General features: G+C 42.5%; 1 protein-coding gene across 6 annotated transcripts in view; it reads right to left on the bottom strand.

The window, feature by feature from the left end:
• Positions 1–3,241: 3,241 nt before the first annotated feature.
• The window catches only part of mix23 (mitochondrial matrix import factor 23), a 14,999-nt gene continuing 2,982 nt past the window's right edge, over positions 3,242–15,258 (bottom strand). For all 6 annotated transcript variants that reach the window (XM_061804527.1, XM_061804524.1, XM_061804522.1 and 3 more), the window contains 4 exons: positions 12,881–13,006; positions 9,657–9,803; positions 9,510–9,569; positions 3,242–4,264 (listed from right to left, as the gene is read on the bottom strand). In XM_061804527.1, the coding sequence (XP_061660511.1) occupies positions 4,214–4,264; positions 9,510–9,569; positions 9,657–9,803; positions 12,881–12,991 (369 nt within the window). In that variant the 5' untranslated portion in view covers positions 12,992–13,006 and the 3' untranslated portion in view covers positions 3,242–4,213. The remainder of the gene's footprint in view (positions 4,265–9,509; positions 9,570–9,656; positions 9,804–12,880; positions 13,007–15,258) is intronic.

Below are 15,258 nucleotides of genomic sequence, written 5' to 3'. Positions count from 1 at the left end.
CATAAATTTGCAGTCACCTTGAGCTCTTAAATTTCCCATAGACAAACAGCACACACACACATCCCTGCACAGCAACAGAGTAATTAAAAAAGATTTATGACACATTAGGAGATACTTTTCACAGGCCTCTGTGAAATGTGTAAGCTTATCTTACACTTACTTTTTATATTTCTGTTTTACTTCTTTTCACATGGATTTAATTTCTCTTGCATATAAAAAAAAATGGAGAATTTTGGCGATGAAGAAAGATGTCCAACGAAGAAGCATTCTCCAAGATTGAATAGCGGTCAGTTATCGAGTTTTTGGTTTCTAAAGGGTGCAAACCAGTTGAAATTCATAGGGGAATGTCAACTGTGTATGGTACCACATGTTTCTGCTGAAAAAATGTGTACAAGTGGGCTCAATTGTTTAAAGAAGGACAGAGTGGTGTTGAGGATGAAGACAGGCCTGGGAGGCCTACAGAAGTGAGGTCTCCTGAGAAAATCAAATCAGTCAATGACCTCATTCAGTCTGATAGAAGGGTGACAGTGGATGACATTACAAGGATTTTGAGTTTATCTGTTGGGACAGAACACAAAAATGTCCCTGACGACCCTGGCTACTCGAAAGTCAGCTGCCTGTGGGTGCCAAAGATGTTTACTGAAGAGCACAAACAGCAGAGGGTCGAGTTGTCCCAGGAGTGTCTCTCCCGCTATGATAAAGATGCCGATGAGTTTCTGAAGAAGGTGGTCACGTGTGACGAGACATAGGTTTGGCACTATGAGCCTAAGTCCAAATGGCAATCCATGCAGGCATGCATGCAGGCTCTCCAGTGAAGAAGTTCCAGTATTGCTGGAGCCTGTCCAAGCTGTCAATGGGCAGGAGGCAGGGTTCATCCTGAACTGGTTGCCAGCCAATCACAGAGCACATAGAGACAAACACTCACACTCACAATCAAACATAAGGGCAATTTATAGTGTCCAAAATTTATTTTGCATGTTTTTGGGATGTGGGAGGAAACTGGAGTGCCCGAAAAAAAAAAACCCACGCAGGCAGTGTGAACATGCAAACTCCACACAGGCAAGGCTGGGATTGAACACTTGTTTACAGATGCTCCACCGTGCCGCCCAAAAGCCTGAATTTAAAAATACAGTATTGTACTGTAAAGTCTGTATTTTTTAGTGTATCCCTTTAAGACCGCAGGAGACAGAGTAAGGTAGACAGGGGACGAGTGAGTGTGTAACCGAACAGCTTGTTGTTGTTGGAAAGTTCGCTGTGCTGACGGACTGTTAATTAAAAAAAGCAACTAACGAACCCAGCGGTGAGTCCTGTCCTCATTGCCCAATGCCGAGGATATCGCAATACAATGGAAAAAAAGAGCACTGTTTCACTGAACAATGAAAATAATTCCCAAAATAACTGTCTGAATATTTATTTTACCTGTTCCTGAACCTCCGCACACAGCATCTACAAACCATAGCTGAAGTAAGTCACTTTCATCTTTACGCAGGACTGTAGGATGCTATCTGGGAGGCGTATCGGCGTTTCAGTGTGTGACGCATATTTTGAGTGCCGAAAAATATTATACATACATATGAAGAGTTTGTTTTCAAAATTATCCATTCGGAGCTGGATAATTTTGGCGCGAGTTTCGTAAATCTGAAAAAAAAAATGCCTATGTCTCGTTTTGAAAACAAACTCTTCATGTATTTTAATATTTCAAGATCACAATAATCTTACAATTTACAACTACAATTAAATACTTTGTTCGGATATTGTGCAGTTTTGGTGTCGCTGGGCTTTCTGTGCTTCCAGGCTGTCAAATCTGTTTAATTTTGAGACAAACAACATCCACTTCAAGCAGAGATTTATTTTTCCAAGCCACGCAAAGCCGCAGCATGAGGATGAAAGAGCCGCATGCAGCTCCAGAGCCACGGGTTGACATAGACCCAGGTTCTGTAGCAGCATGTGGTATCAGCAAGGTCCCCGCCTTCGGCTGCCTGCCCCCAGTTCTCTCCACACGACCCCTCTTAGCTCCTCTCACAGTTGGTGAACTCATGTGAAGGGGAGCCATATTGCTTCTTTGAGCTCCGCCCAGCAAGGTCCATGAGTTCAGGCCCAGCAACCAGGTGCTTCCCATCGAGCCCAACCCTTGGCCTGGCTCCAGAGGTGGGCCTCAGTGACCAATTTCAGGGGCGAGGGAAAACAGCGTCCATTTATTCTCATCGTTGTAGGTCCTGAAGGTGCTTTGTCTGATCTTTCATCTCGGGACCTGTTTGCCACGGGTGACCCTAGCAATTTAACATCTATGATCATTGGGACACACAAACCCCACTTCCTCGATAGGGTGATGAGGAGGGCCATTATTAATGTGAATGTGGATATTCGCCATACTCTATGCACAAGACTTATTTTTGATTTCATTTTATGTCATCAGCACACCTCATACTCCCTTCCCCACCTCCCATCACCCACACCCTTACTGTATACACTCCCTACATTCAGGCATTGTGTCAAGACATTCTTACTCACACCCATCAAACAACACCCTCGAAACTACATTATGGCTCCCCTATGTAATATGCACAAGATAAACATTGAAGCCCGGCTACACAAGTGTTCCGTCTGCAAACAGAACAAGACAACCTTTCACCTCAAGTATCAGGAAAGCCACATCGGCTTATTGTCCAAACACACGATTTATGCGTACCTGTTTGTTGGTGTTTTAACATTTTTCATTTGTCACAGCAGTAATGTTCACAATATCCAATAAATTATAGGTGCAACCCACAAATGGGGGGAAAAAACAAGTGCAGAGAAGAATTTCAATTAAATTTAAACAGGAAGTATTTGTTCCTATAAGGATTCTCAATGTTCTCCCCCCATGATGGCAATAGACTGAGAGGTGGTATTGGTCCTACAGTCCACAACTAGCTCCTTAGTTTTCAAGTGTTGAACAACATGATTCCTGCTGCACGAGTCCACAATGTTATCCACCACTTCAGCCCTCAGAGAACCTCTTCACCTTGCCTGATTTGAGTTTAACTGGGAGTCTGAGGTGTCCAACATGAAAATAAGTCCTTTGCCATGCTCCAAATAAAAAGCAAAATTAGATGTAGAGTAAAATAAAGATACAATTCAAAACCTCTGGTAGTACAATTAAAGGTAGTGTTTCCCGATCTTTACTGAGCAAAAGAGTCCATTTTAGTTCTTAAAAAAAAAATCTTACGGAACACCATGAAACAAAAGTCAAAAAATCTAAGCACTAAAATACTTTAATTTACAAATGTACTCACTCTGTGTGAAATCTGGCTCTGTTTAAACATACAGCTGATTTACTGGGAGGAACTTGTATTATTCTGTTGTTGACTTGCAACAGGTAGCTAAGTGGGCATCTTCTGCCATTTAACGAACGGACAGGCATTCAATTGTTCTGCGTATCACTGTGTGACTGGTGTAGATCGCTGAACAAAGACACATTTGTGATCCAGGAAGAATAATCCACCCACCCATCCTCTAAAGATCTTATCCTCACTAGAGTTGTGGGCTGGCTTTGGGGGAGACAGGTAAACCATGGACCGGTCACCAGTCAAACATAGGCAACATATAAACAATGATTAGCACCTATGGACAATTTGTCTCCAATTACCCTACAATGCATATTTTTGGAGTGTGGTAGGACAGAGGAAAAACCATGCAGGTATGTTGACAACATACGAATTTCACATAGGGAAACGGGATTTGAACCCAGGACCTCAGAACTGTGAGGTAGTAATGTGGTAAGCAATCATCCATCATGCCAATGAAAAATAATATTCTGTCAATTTAAGTGATACTGGAAACTTTTCCATGGCACATGAGCTGTCACTGAACACTCGTACTCGACTATGAACACTGGTTGGGAATCACTGGGGTAGGAGGAGCTCAGTAACAGTAGAATATTTCAAAACTTGTGTTGATCAGTGACTGCACTCTGGTGGCACCTTTGATAATATGCATTATCACACGCACACGCACTAGGATTGTTTTTGAAAACATTTCAGTACATTTTTTTGTACAAGATGTGTCATCAAATCATATGCGATCGTAGATGGAAAGTGGGTCATATAAAGACAAATCAATGACAGGAATGAGCAAAACAATGGAGACATCTGAGCAGTCATTCTGGAGCCAAGATGCAGGCAGTATGGTCAAGGTTTCTGGATCAGTCTCAGTCATCAGATGGAACGAAGCCTCATTTCACCTGAGGTGGTGTGTAATGAATTCGGCACCTTTCGTTGAAAACCTGAAACAGAGAGTGAAAAAGATTTAGACTAATGTTAGATCCTTGCGCAAGCCAATAATGTTTCAACCAATGAATCATAGGGACTAAGACCCTAATTTATGAACTCTGTGCAAGCACAGATTTGTGCTTATTAATTCATTCATATGCACGTTTGATAAATCCGTGATTATTAACGTTACTACTCTAAACAAAATTACAACACCCTAAGACCATGAGAGTGCACAAATAGAGATCAATTAAAAAAAAAAAAAAAAAAAAAAAACTCTCAAACACACCAAGTGCACAGTCAATCCAGCCATCCATTTCTTCGTCTATCAGAGGTCGAGTCGCAGTAGCTTTACCAGGAAGGCCCACAGTTCCCTATCTGAAGTCACTTGATCCAGCTATTACAAGGGGATGGCAAGGGGTTCCCAGGACAGCCAGGAGGCAGTCTCTCCACTGTGTCCTGGACATCCCCAGGGTTTCCACCAAGTAGACGTGCCTGGAAAACCTCAACAGGTAGGCGTCAAGCAGACATCCTAAGCAGCAACCACATCTGGGTGTATTCCGCCTTTCGGCTGAAAACTGCTCTCTCGAACCTTGTCAGCAAAACATCCAACTTTGGCTGTCTCTCTAATGAGCTCATTTCTAATCCTATCCAACCTACTCACTCTGAGCAAGAACCTCAACATCTTCATTTCTGCCACCTCCAGTTCTGCTTCCTGTTGTTTCTTCAGTGACACAGTCTCTAATCCGTACATCATGGCCGGCCTCACCACTGTTTTGTAAACTTTGCCCTTCATCCTAGCAGAGACTCTTCTGTCACATAACACACCAGACACCTTCTGCCAGCTGTTCCAACCTGCTTGGACCCGTTTCTTCACTTCCTTACCACACTCACCATTGCTCTGGATTGTTGATCCAAAATATTTGAAGTTGTCCACCCTCGCCATCTCTTCTCCCTGTAGCCTCACTCTTCCCCCTCCACTTTTCTCATTCATGCACATATATTCTGTTTTACTTCGGCTAATCTTCATTCCTCTCCTTTCCAGTGCATGTCTCCATCTTTCTAATTGTTCCTCTGCATGCTCCCTGCTTTCACTGCATATCACAATATCATCTGCGAACATCATGGTCCAAGGGTATTCCAGTCTAACCTCATCTGTCAGCATATCCATTACCACTGCAAACAGGAAGGGGCTCAGACCAGTCCCACCTCCACCTTCAATTCCTCTGTCACACCTAAGGCACACCTCACCATTGTTCTGCTGCCATCATACATGTCCTGTACTATTTTAACATACTTCTCTGCCACACCAGACTTACGCATGCAGTACCACAGTTCCTCTCTTGGTACTCTGTCATTGGCTTTCTCTAGATCCACTAAGACACAATGTAGCTCCTTCTGACCTTCTCTGTACTAGCATCCTCAAGGCAAATAATGCATCTGTGGTACTCTTTCAAGGCATGAAACCATACTGTTGTTCGCAGATACTTACTTCTGTCCTGAGTCTAGCCTCCACGACTCTTTTCCATAACTTCATTGTGTGGCTCATCAACTTTATTCCTCTATAGTTCCCACAGCTCTGAACATCCCCTTTGTTCTTAAAAATGGGAACTAGAACAGTTTTCCTCCATTCTTCACGCATCTCTTCGCCCGTTAGTATTCTGTTGAATAAGTTGGTCAAAAACTCCACAGCCATCTCTCCAAATTGGTTCCATACCTCTACCGGTATGTCATCAGGACCAACTCCCTTTCCATTTTTCATCCTTTGTAGTGCCTTTCTGACTTCGCCCTTAGTAATCATTGCCACTTCCTGGTCCTTCACACTTGCCTCTTCAACGCTTCCTTCTCTCTCATTTTCTTCATTCATCAACTTCTCAAAGTATTCTTTCCATCTATTTAGCACACTACATGCACCAGTCAACAAATTTCCATCTCTATCCTTAATCACCCTTACCTGCTGCACATCCTTCCCATCTCTATCCCTCTGTCTGGCCATTCTGTAGAGATCCTTTTCTCCTTCTTTCGTGTCCAACCTGGTGTACATGTCTCCATATGCCTCTTGTTTAGCCTTTGCCACCTCTACCTTTGCCCTACGTCGCATCTTGATGTACTCCTTTCGCCTCTCCTCAGTCCTCTCAGTATCCCACTTCTTCTTCGCTAATCTCTTTCCTTGTATGACTCCCTGTATTTTGGAGTTCCATCACCAAGTCTCCTTCTCCCCTTTCCTACCAAAAGACACACCAAATACTGTCCTGCCTGTCTCTCTGATTACCTTGGCTGTCGTAGTCCAGTCTTCCGGGAGCTTCTGCTGTCCATCGAGAGCCTGTCTCACCTTTTTCCGAAAGGCCGCACAACATTCTTCCTTTCTCAGCTTCCACCACATGGTTCTCTGCTATACCTTTGTCTTCTTAATCTTCCTACCCACCACCAGAGTCATCCTACACACTACCATCCTATGCTGTCGAGCTACACTCTCCCCTACCACTACTTTACAGTCAGTAACCTCCTTCAGATTACATCGTCTGGACAAAATATAATCCACCTGCGTGGTTCTACCTCCGCTCTTGTAGGTCACTATATGTTCCTCCCTCTTCTGGAAATAAGTGTTCACTACAGCCAACTCCATCCTTTTTGCAAAGTCCACCACTATCTGTCCCTCAAAGCTCCTTTCCTGGATGCCGTACTTACCCATCACTGCTTCATCGCCCCTGTTTCCTTTACCAATATGTCCATTACAATCTGCACCAATCACAACTCTCTCCCTGTCTGGGATGCTCAGAACTACTTCATCTAGTTCCTGTCATACTCCTGGATTCCAGCCCGGGCTGGGCGTGGGCAGGAAATCAGAAGGTGCACACCTGCGCCTCTTGAACACTGATTAGACCCAGTACATATAGGACCCGGGAGACGACAAATACTCCGCTAGATCGTTGCTCTTGATGCCTCGTTCCCGCACTCCTGCTTTCCTGACTTCTGATCTCCGTGCACCGACCCACGACTGTCCACTGACCACCCTCGTAAGCCCATCCGTACTGGTACTTCGGATTGTTTGGACTGTCTACCTGATCTCAGACCTCGGACCGAATAAAGGTTTCCTCTGTACTGTCTGCTGTCTCTGGAGTCGTGCATTTGGGTCCACCCTTGAGCCCCGTATCGTGACAGTTCCTTCCAGAATTTCTCTTTCAACTCTAGGTCACATCCTACCTGTGGGGCATAGCCACTAACCACATTACACATAACACCCTCAATTTCAAATTCTAGTCTCATCACTCGATCTGATACTCTTTTCACCTCCAAGACATTCTTAGCAAGCTCTTCCTTTAAAATAACCCCTACTCCATTTCTCCTCCCATCTACCCTGTGGTAGAATAATTTAAACCCTGCTCCTAAACTTCTAGCCTTACTCCCTTTCCACCTGCTCTCTTGGATGCACAGAATCTCAACCTTTCTCCTAATCATCATGTCAACCAACTCCTGAGCTTTTCCTGTCATACTCCCAACATTCAAAGTCCCTACACTCAGTTGTAGGCTCTGTGCATTCCTCTTTTTCTTCTGACGATGGATCCGGTTTCCTCCTCTTCTTTGTCTTCGACCCACAGTAGCTGAATTTCCACCGACGCCCTGCAGGTTAGCAGTGCGGGGGTGGGTGTTGTTAACCCGGGCCACGACCGATCCGGTATGGGATTCTTTAGATGAACGCTCATATTTGTTTGGCACAGTTTTTACGCCGGATGCGGTTCTTGACGCAACCCTCTGCATTTATTCGGGCTTGGGACCGGCCTACAGATTGCACTGGTTTGTGCCCCCCATAGGGCTGCATTTACACTTAATGAACTTAATTGCTACTTTATTTTTTTCAGTTTTGCTTAGTTATGTTCAGGTCTTTTCTCATTCACAACTTTGGCCTTTTTTGCAACGCATTCTACTGTCAACAAGATGGACATTTCCAAAAATACCTGTCCAAGGAGGTTTGTTTGTGCCTCTTTTTGACTGTTAAAATGTGTAAGGCACGTGTCATTACATAGCACCAAAGCATGAGGTATGTTGATCATTACAAGATGGTTGACGGAGAAGGGTCATAACTCTACACCCTGTTTGTTTTTTTCCCATTATTTCAAATTGATTGATATCAGTGTCTTCTTCTCACTGCTTTCCTTCGCAATTGCTTTCTTGGGCCGCATGGTTGAAAATTCACTTGTACATATTTTGTATGCAAAATAAAATACAAGCACAGCTGCACAGAGATGCTACTGATTCGAGGTGCACAAATGGAAAAACAATGTGAAGCTCCAGAAGCTGAGTGGAACCTGTGCGTTTCAGCATCTTAACAATTGCAGCACCATCTACCGACAGTCGTTCGACGTCAAATCATGGCTCGCAAGCCAAAGCAAAAAAATTGTCCTGGCAGAAGATTTTATCATGTAAAACTTGTAAACTTACTCGGATGTCAAAGTACCACTGTAAAATATAGTGATTTAGAAAAAAACCCTCCTTGGGCAGTCACTTTCTTGTGGTGGAGGGATTTGTGTGTCTAAATTGTTTGGGGCTTTACGCCCCTGGTAGAATAACACATGCCAAAGAGGTCCTTGGTTAGGCATCCAGGTTGCCCCCGGACTATAATTATTATATTTGAACAATTCAGGATTACATTGCTCTCAGTCTACATTTTCAGCAATTATCTCATACATAATTACAAATTATTTAGAAACAAATTTCAGAATTACTATATAGGGTGTTAGGGAAGAGCCAAAGCAGTGTTTTGCTCTAAAGTAATGGTTGATGTTATACTTTACATTGCATTATAATGTTTTACACATCTTAGAAGTTACCTCAGAGGTTTTCTGTTTTTCTCTAAATTAGAATTTTATATCATAAAACTTTTGGAAGTGGCATTCTTGACTAGTTTGTGTTGATAGTGGAGAAAATTAACTTCCTGCTAGAATACCTTTTCTAAGGGCATATGGAACCCATACATAATTGGCTCGATTGAAATCTACACTCCAAAGAATATACTCCAATGCATATCGCGTAGGGTTTAAATTATATTCCAAGAGGAATTTTAGACTTAGACTGATTTTAAACTAGTTCATGTTGTGCCCAGTCTCCTGCCCGAAGATGGCTGAGATCGGCACCAGCACTCCTGTGACCTTTGTGAGGATAAGGGGCACAGAAAATTGATGAATTGCCAATTGTTTTTATATTGCACTAAAATATCTATTGTGATATCACATTATATTAGTAGTTGATTTAATTTTATACCTTCAGACTTCTATCGTTAACGACTTCTTCGACGTTCAGTTCGGACTGCATGAGCTTGAGCTGAAGAAAAAAAAAAGATGGATTAGTTTTGTGAACAGAAACCGTGGAAATATTCATATCAGTAAATATTGGAAGAGAAAAAAGTACTTTGGTCTGCTCCTTTCTGAGATTTTTCATGACAGCCATGTCAGCACTGTCCTTTGCTCTTGCCTTGCGAAGTTGTCCCACTATTTCGGATGTGTGCGTGATGCACGCCTTGATGGCTTTGTCCCGGCTGAGATGGGCCTCCATCATCTACATGACCAAGAAACGACATTCAAACCATATCTCTATTCATCCATTTTCTGAGCCGCTTATCCTCACGAGGCTAGCGAGAGTGCTGGACCCAATCCCAGCTGTCATTGGGCAGGAGGCAGTGTTGACCTTGAAATGGTTGCCAGCCAATTGCAGGGCACACAGAGACAGACAGTTGCACTCACAATCACACCCAGGGTCAATTTAGAGTCTCCAATTAATGGATGTTTTTGGGATGTGGGAGGAAACCAGAGTTGCCAGAGAAAACCCGCACAGGCATGAGGAGAACATGCAAACTCCACACAGGCAGGGGCTGGAGTCGAACCCGGTCCTCAGAACTGACGCGCTACAGCTGCACCACCATGCCACTGTGTGTGTGTGTATATATATATATATATATATATATATATATATATATATATATATATATTATTAATTTATATTTATTTTAAATTGTGCGCTTGTTTTCATGTGCTTGACTGACTCAAAATTAGCGGTTAGCTTTAAGAGATTGCTCCTAGTGAAAACAAACCCCGCAAGGACGTAAGAACTGTTAAAAATCACTCATGAGAATGCTCACTGTCTGTCTTTCCAATGGCAAATGAATCACTCAACATACTAATACATCGTCGCTTAGTGGATCACAAATGAATGAATCACTCTTCAGTTCTCCAGTACACCAGTTCAATGAACGAATCACCCGGTTCCTGTTCCTCAGGACACCAGTTCAGTGAACAAATTACTCAACTCTTCAGCATACAAGCTCAGTGAACGAATCACTTACAGTGTAATTTTCTTCTCTTCATGTATGGCGCTGCCTGACCATTTGTCATTTGCTGAAGTGAGTGACTGGGGCATCTGATTCGGATGCCTCCTGGACGCCTCCATGGTGAGGTGTTCCAAGCATGTCCCACCGGAAAGAGACCTCAAGGACGACAGTACACGCTGGAGAGACTAAGTCTCTCGGCAGGCTTGGGAACACCTCGGGATCCCTCCGGAAGAGCGGGAAGAAGTGGCTGGGGAAAGGGAAGTCTGGGTATCCCTGCTGAAGCTACTTCCCCCGCGACCCAACCCGGAAAAGCGGTAGATAATTGATGGATGGACGGACGGATGGATGGATGGATGGATGGAGACCACGCTGATGTCACAGTGACTATCGTGCACACAGTATGTCTTTACAGATAAGTGATAAGTACCTATATGTGCTGTTTGAAAATGTGTTGCAGTTCTTTTCCAAGTCGGGGGTGTTGCTATGGGTGGTCATGTCCTGCCACAGGGTGGAGTTTTCTCTACATTTTGAAGAAAATTCCAGTAGCCGCCCCTCATGCATTTCCACCTTTGCTAGCATGCCAACACCTCGATCCATGGAGCTCGTGCACCTACGTCATAAAATCACGTGACTTTTGTTTACCTCGACATATTGTTGGTCAAACAAAGCATTGTTCAATGCTATGTCCGTTGAGACGAAACGAAAATATATGTCTTATAGCACGACGCCGAGAGTTTTCTCAAATACAGTTAGACATTTAGAAGGTAATAATAAACGAAAGTACGTTGAAAAATTAGACACTTGGCATGGAGGACCCATATTGAATGCCGAAGCCAATGTTTTCGCCAATAAGAAATTGGACTGTTAATTCGCTTCTGCTTGTCTTGGACAACTGGATATACAAATATATCTGGTGAGTAAGTCGTCGAAATTTACACGGACAAGTTTGAAAGCGTATAAATGTCTGGACGCATACAAATACTTTGTTGCTGGATCTGTTCTCAATCGGGAATAAATCAGACAGTGACGGGGAGACGGCTCGTGAACGCAGACGCATATTCGGCCACATGTTAACCTTTGCCGAAATCCATCGATCTTTTCAGTTGGTATTCAATACAAATACCATTTTTTAAATAGAACCCTGGTTTTACACAAACTTTTATTCATTAACTCTGACTTAAAAAAAAAAAAAAAAAAAAAAAAAAAAAAAAAAGAGTACTCTCCATGGAACGTACACGGAAGCAATTCCGGCCAAACATTAACCTCCGTAGACATCTCTGCTGCGACAGACTGTTTATTTTCTTTTTTTAAATATGCATTGTTCTCAAATGAACCAACTTGTACTTCTTGGCAATTTGAGATTGAGAACAATAATTCCTACCTGAAATGAAGCGATCGCAACACAGGAGTGTGTGTATTTTGGTTAGGCACCATCCTTCATGTTTAATTGCCGAAATCCATTTAAATTTTCTGGTCTTTTCAGCTCCACAGAATGATCAGTATGAACATCTGTATCGTCTGTTGTGACAACAAACAGCACAACAGGTCTCGTGAAAAAATCTGGTCTGTTTCAATGGCTCCAGCAGTGCAGAGCAGGTAGGTTTGACCGCCAGTATGGCGCCGTGCAAACTGTGATGTCATGTGCACGAGCTCTTTTGCCACGGAAACTTCACGGCAGGGCTTTGCTGATATTTATGCAGGTTTGTAATTTTGAGTGATAGCATCATAAAAATGCACATACCTGAGCATCTCCATGTACAGCCACTCCTCAATCTCTTCCATGTTTTGTATTTTAAAAGGTGGTGGTATTGAGGAACCAAGGAGAAAGCACAGTATGCCATAAGAGTAAGTGACTAAAAAAAAAAAACAATTACAACAGAGGAACTCCCTGGCATTGTGGATGTGGAAATAATTTGTGCTGTGGATGTGTTAAGGGTCACTTTTGGGGCACATAAGTCATCACGGCATGTGACTAAAACACGGTAATGTAAGAGAAGATCTATGCGGCATTCTGCGTATGGTGGCATTTTATGCCGTGGGCACATCAAGTGTTGCATAGGGGCCGCATGGCCCAATATGTGGGTCATGTGATGTAATGCAGGCACTTTCACCCGTGTGAGCTCAGTATAAAGAGTTCTTAAAATGGGCTAGAATAATAAGGGTGTAATAGGGGGTTAGGGAGGGTGTGTAAAGTATCCTATAAAGCTTGATCCGTGGAGAATTTTAATGAAGACATCACACCTACAAATTCTTTTAAATTGTGAGCGGGGGATAAAAGCATTATAGATCTTTAAACTGCGACACCCACCGAATTATACAGTTCCTTGCAAGTTTGTGTCGCATCCACTTTGCCCAAAAATGAGACCGTAGGAATGGTGGTGTTCAGGGCGTGGACAATGCGATCATCCATAGTACGCATCAGCTTCAGCACCTCCTGAAAGGTACATACATACATACATACATACATACATACACACATACACACACACACAAGCTCTAAAAGAAACTCGAGATCATATCAGATAACTGTCTCCAATAGTACCTGTTTTCAAATATACATTTTTTTCCATTTATTTTCAATTTTTTTAATACTTATAAAATAAAATGTGAGTCTATCAAACTATTGTCTCCCGCTATCTCTGCAAGACTCGCTCTTTTTAATATCAGGTCACTGGGTAACAAAATGTTTATTAATGACATCATTACAACCTATGATCTGGACTTGTTATTAAATGAAATGTGGTTAACACCGGGCAAATTTTAATTTTATGAACAAGTGTCAAACAGTGATAATGGGTGAGTTTAGCTCTTTTGAATATCTGTGTTTTTTAGTGAAAGTGACTCAAAAGTTATCGTTTTAATAATTTATTGACCTCCAATATACAATAGAAAATTTATGGATGATTTTTCAGAACTGCTCTGTTATTTATACCGAGTACAACTATTTTGTCATAACAGGGGATTTTAACATTCATGTTGATAATAACATGGAAAAAACATCCAAAGAACTTTCTGCCATAGTAGACACATTTTACCTCTCGCAACACATTAAGAGTCCAACTCACACTCAAGGTCACATCTTAGACCTTGTCATCTCTAAGGATGCTGAAATTCTATCGATTGACATTAAGGATATGGCTATTTCTGACCATTTTTGTGTATTTTTGGAATTACAGATTCTTCCAAAAGTTCTGACAACCTCCATCTCTATTAGTAAACTGTTCATAAATGAGAGTACTCCCACTAGGTTTATGGAGACTGTGGCTGTGCCACAGACTGTGAATGCTGAGACAGCTGAACTTTGAGAATTTCACCTTGAAAATTACAAATGCAAGGAATGTGGTCGCTCCTGTTAAAACCAAGACCATCCTCAGGTTAACTAGAACACCGTGGAGGAGCACAATTATGGTCAAGAGCTCTAAATCAAAGTATAGGAAAGCAGAACGCAAATTGAGAAAAACTAAACTCCAAATTGACTATGACCATGACCTTTTCAGATAGTGACTTTGTAATTTTCACCAAGAGTTAGTTTGGGCTAGACAGCAACACTTGGGTCAGATGGGTCTTGTGATTTTGGCGCAATCCTCCAGAGAAGCATTCTTCAAATCTTGAAAGCTTCTTTTATCAACAACTTTGAGTTTCAGTTCTTTCCATAGATTTTTGATTGGATTAAAGTCAGATGATTGGCAGGGCCATTCTAGCAGCTTTATTATACAATTCTTTAGACTTGACAGTGATCTGATCATCATATTGAGCGATAATTACCATTTTATCAGCCCTGTCATAATTCACTGATTTGCTCAATGACATCATAAATCAGCTCCGAAAAGGCCTTTCCTCTGCATCGCCATTGTTAATAGCAGGGGTCTCAAACTGAATTTAACTTGGGGCCACTGTCTATATGTGAAAAGATGTGAACAAGTTAATTGACAACATCAAGCATGACCGTTTTGGGAAACTCCCTATCTGTGGATGTCTTTCCATTTCTCACAATTGCTAAAGCACCAGCAAAGCTATCTGAATTCCTTGTTCCACCTTGTTGTAGCCAAAAACATTGTTGCTACTGACTAGCTTTGGACAGTAGCTCTTGACATGCTTTGTTCCTGTTGTCCCCCGCATATTTTGATGCAAACGCAGTATGGCTTGCGTCAAAGTGGCACTTTATATTTGAGCATTTCATTATTGCAATTTTGCCATTACATTTCAGACACAAAGGAACTGTCTTTCTACACAAAGGTGAATTCCTCTGTCCATTCTTGCTGAAAACTATAGTACTCATCTTTTTCTTTTAGCCATCTTTGTCAAAAGTGTTTCCACAATTTCTACCCAATCTGCGTTTGAACCCTCCGCACCTGCCCACATTGACTTCCATAGTGGACAGCGAACAACGCCAACAACACGAGGACAAAACTGTCTCCGCCTCATTTGCATTGCCTATTTGACAGAAATGACATGTACAGAATGTCATTGTGAAGGCTCTGCAAGCCACAGGTTCCTGACACCTGTCCCAGAACATGAGTACAATTCTGTCGGAGGTGGCAGGGGATCCTACCAGTCGTTCCCAGCAGAGCCTCACGATACATTGGGCAGAGCACATCGGACTGGGATCTTCCCCCACCACCTGAGCCAACTCACCAACGGGTGGTGATAAGATGACAGGTCCGCCCCTCTTTCACCAGTGTCCAA

Source organism: Syngnathoides biaculeatus, chromosome 19 (assembly GCF_019802595.1).
Source record: "Syngnathoides biaculeatus isolate LvHL_M chromosome 19, ASM1980259v1, whole genome shotgun sequence".
Taxonomy (NCBI): domain Eukaryota; kingdom Metazoa; phylum Chordata; class Actinopteri; order Syngnathiformes; family Syngnathidae; genus Syngnathoides; species Syngnathoides biaculeatus.
This window is presented reverse-complemented; position numbering and strand designations above follow the sequence as displayed.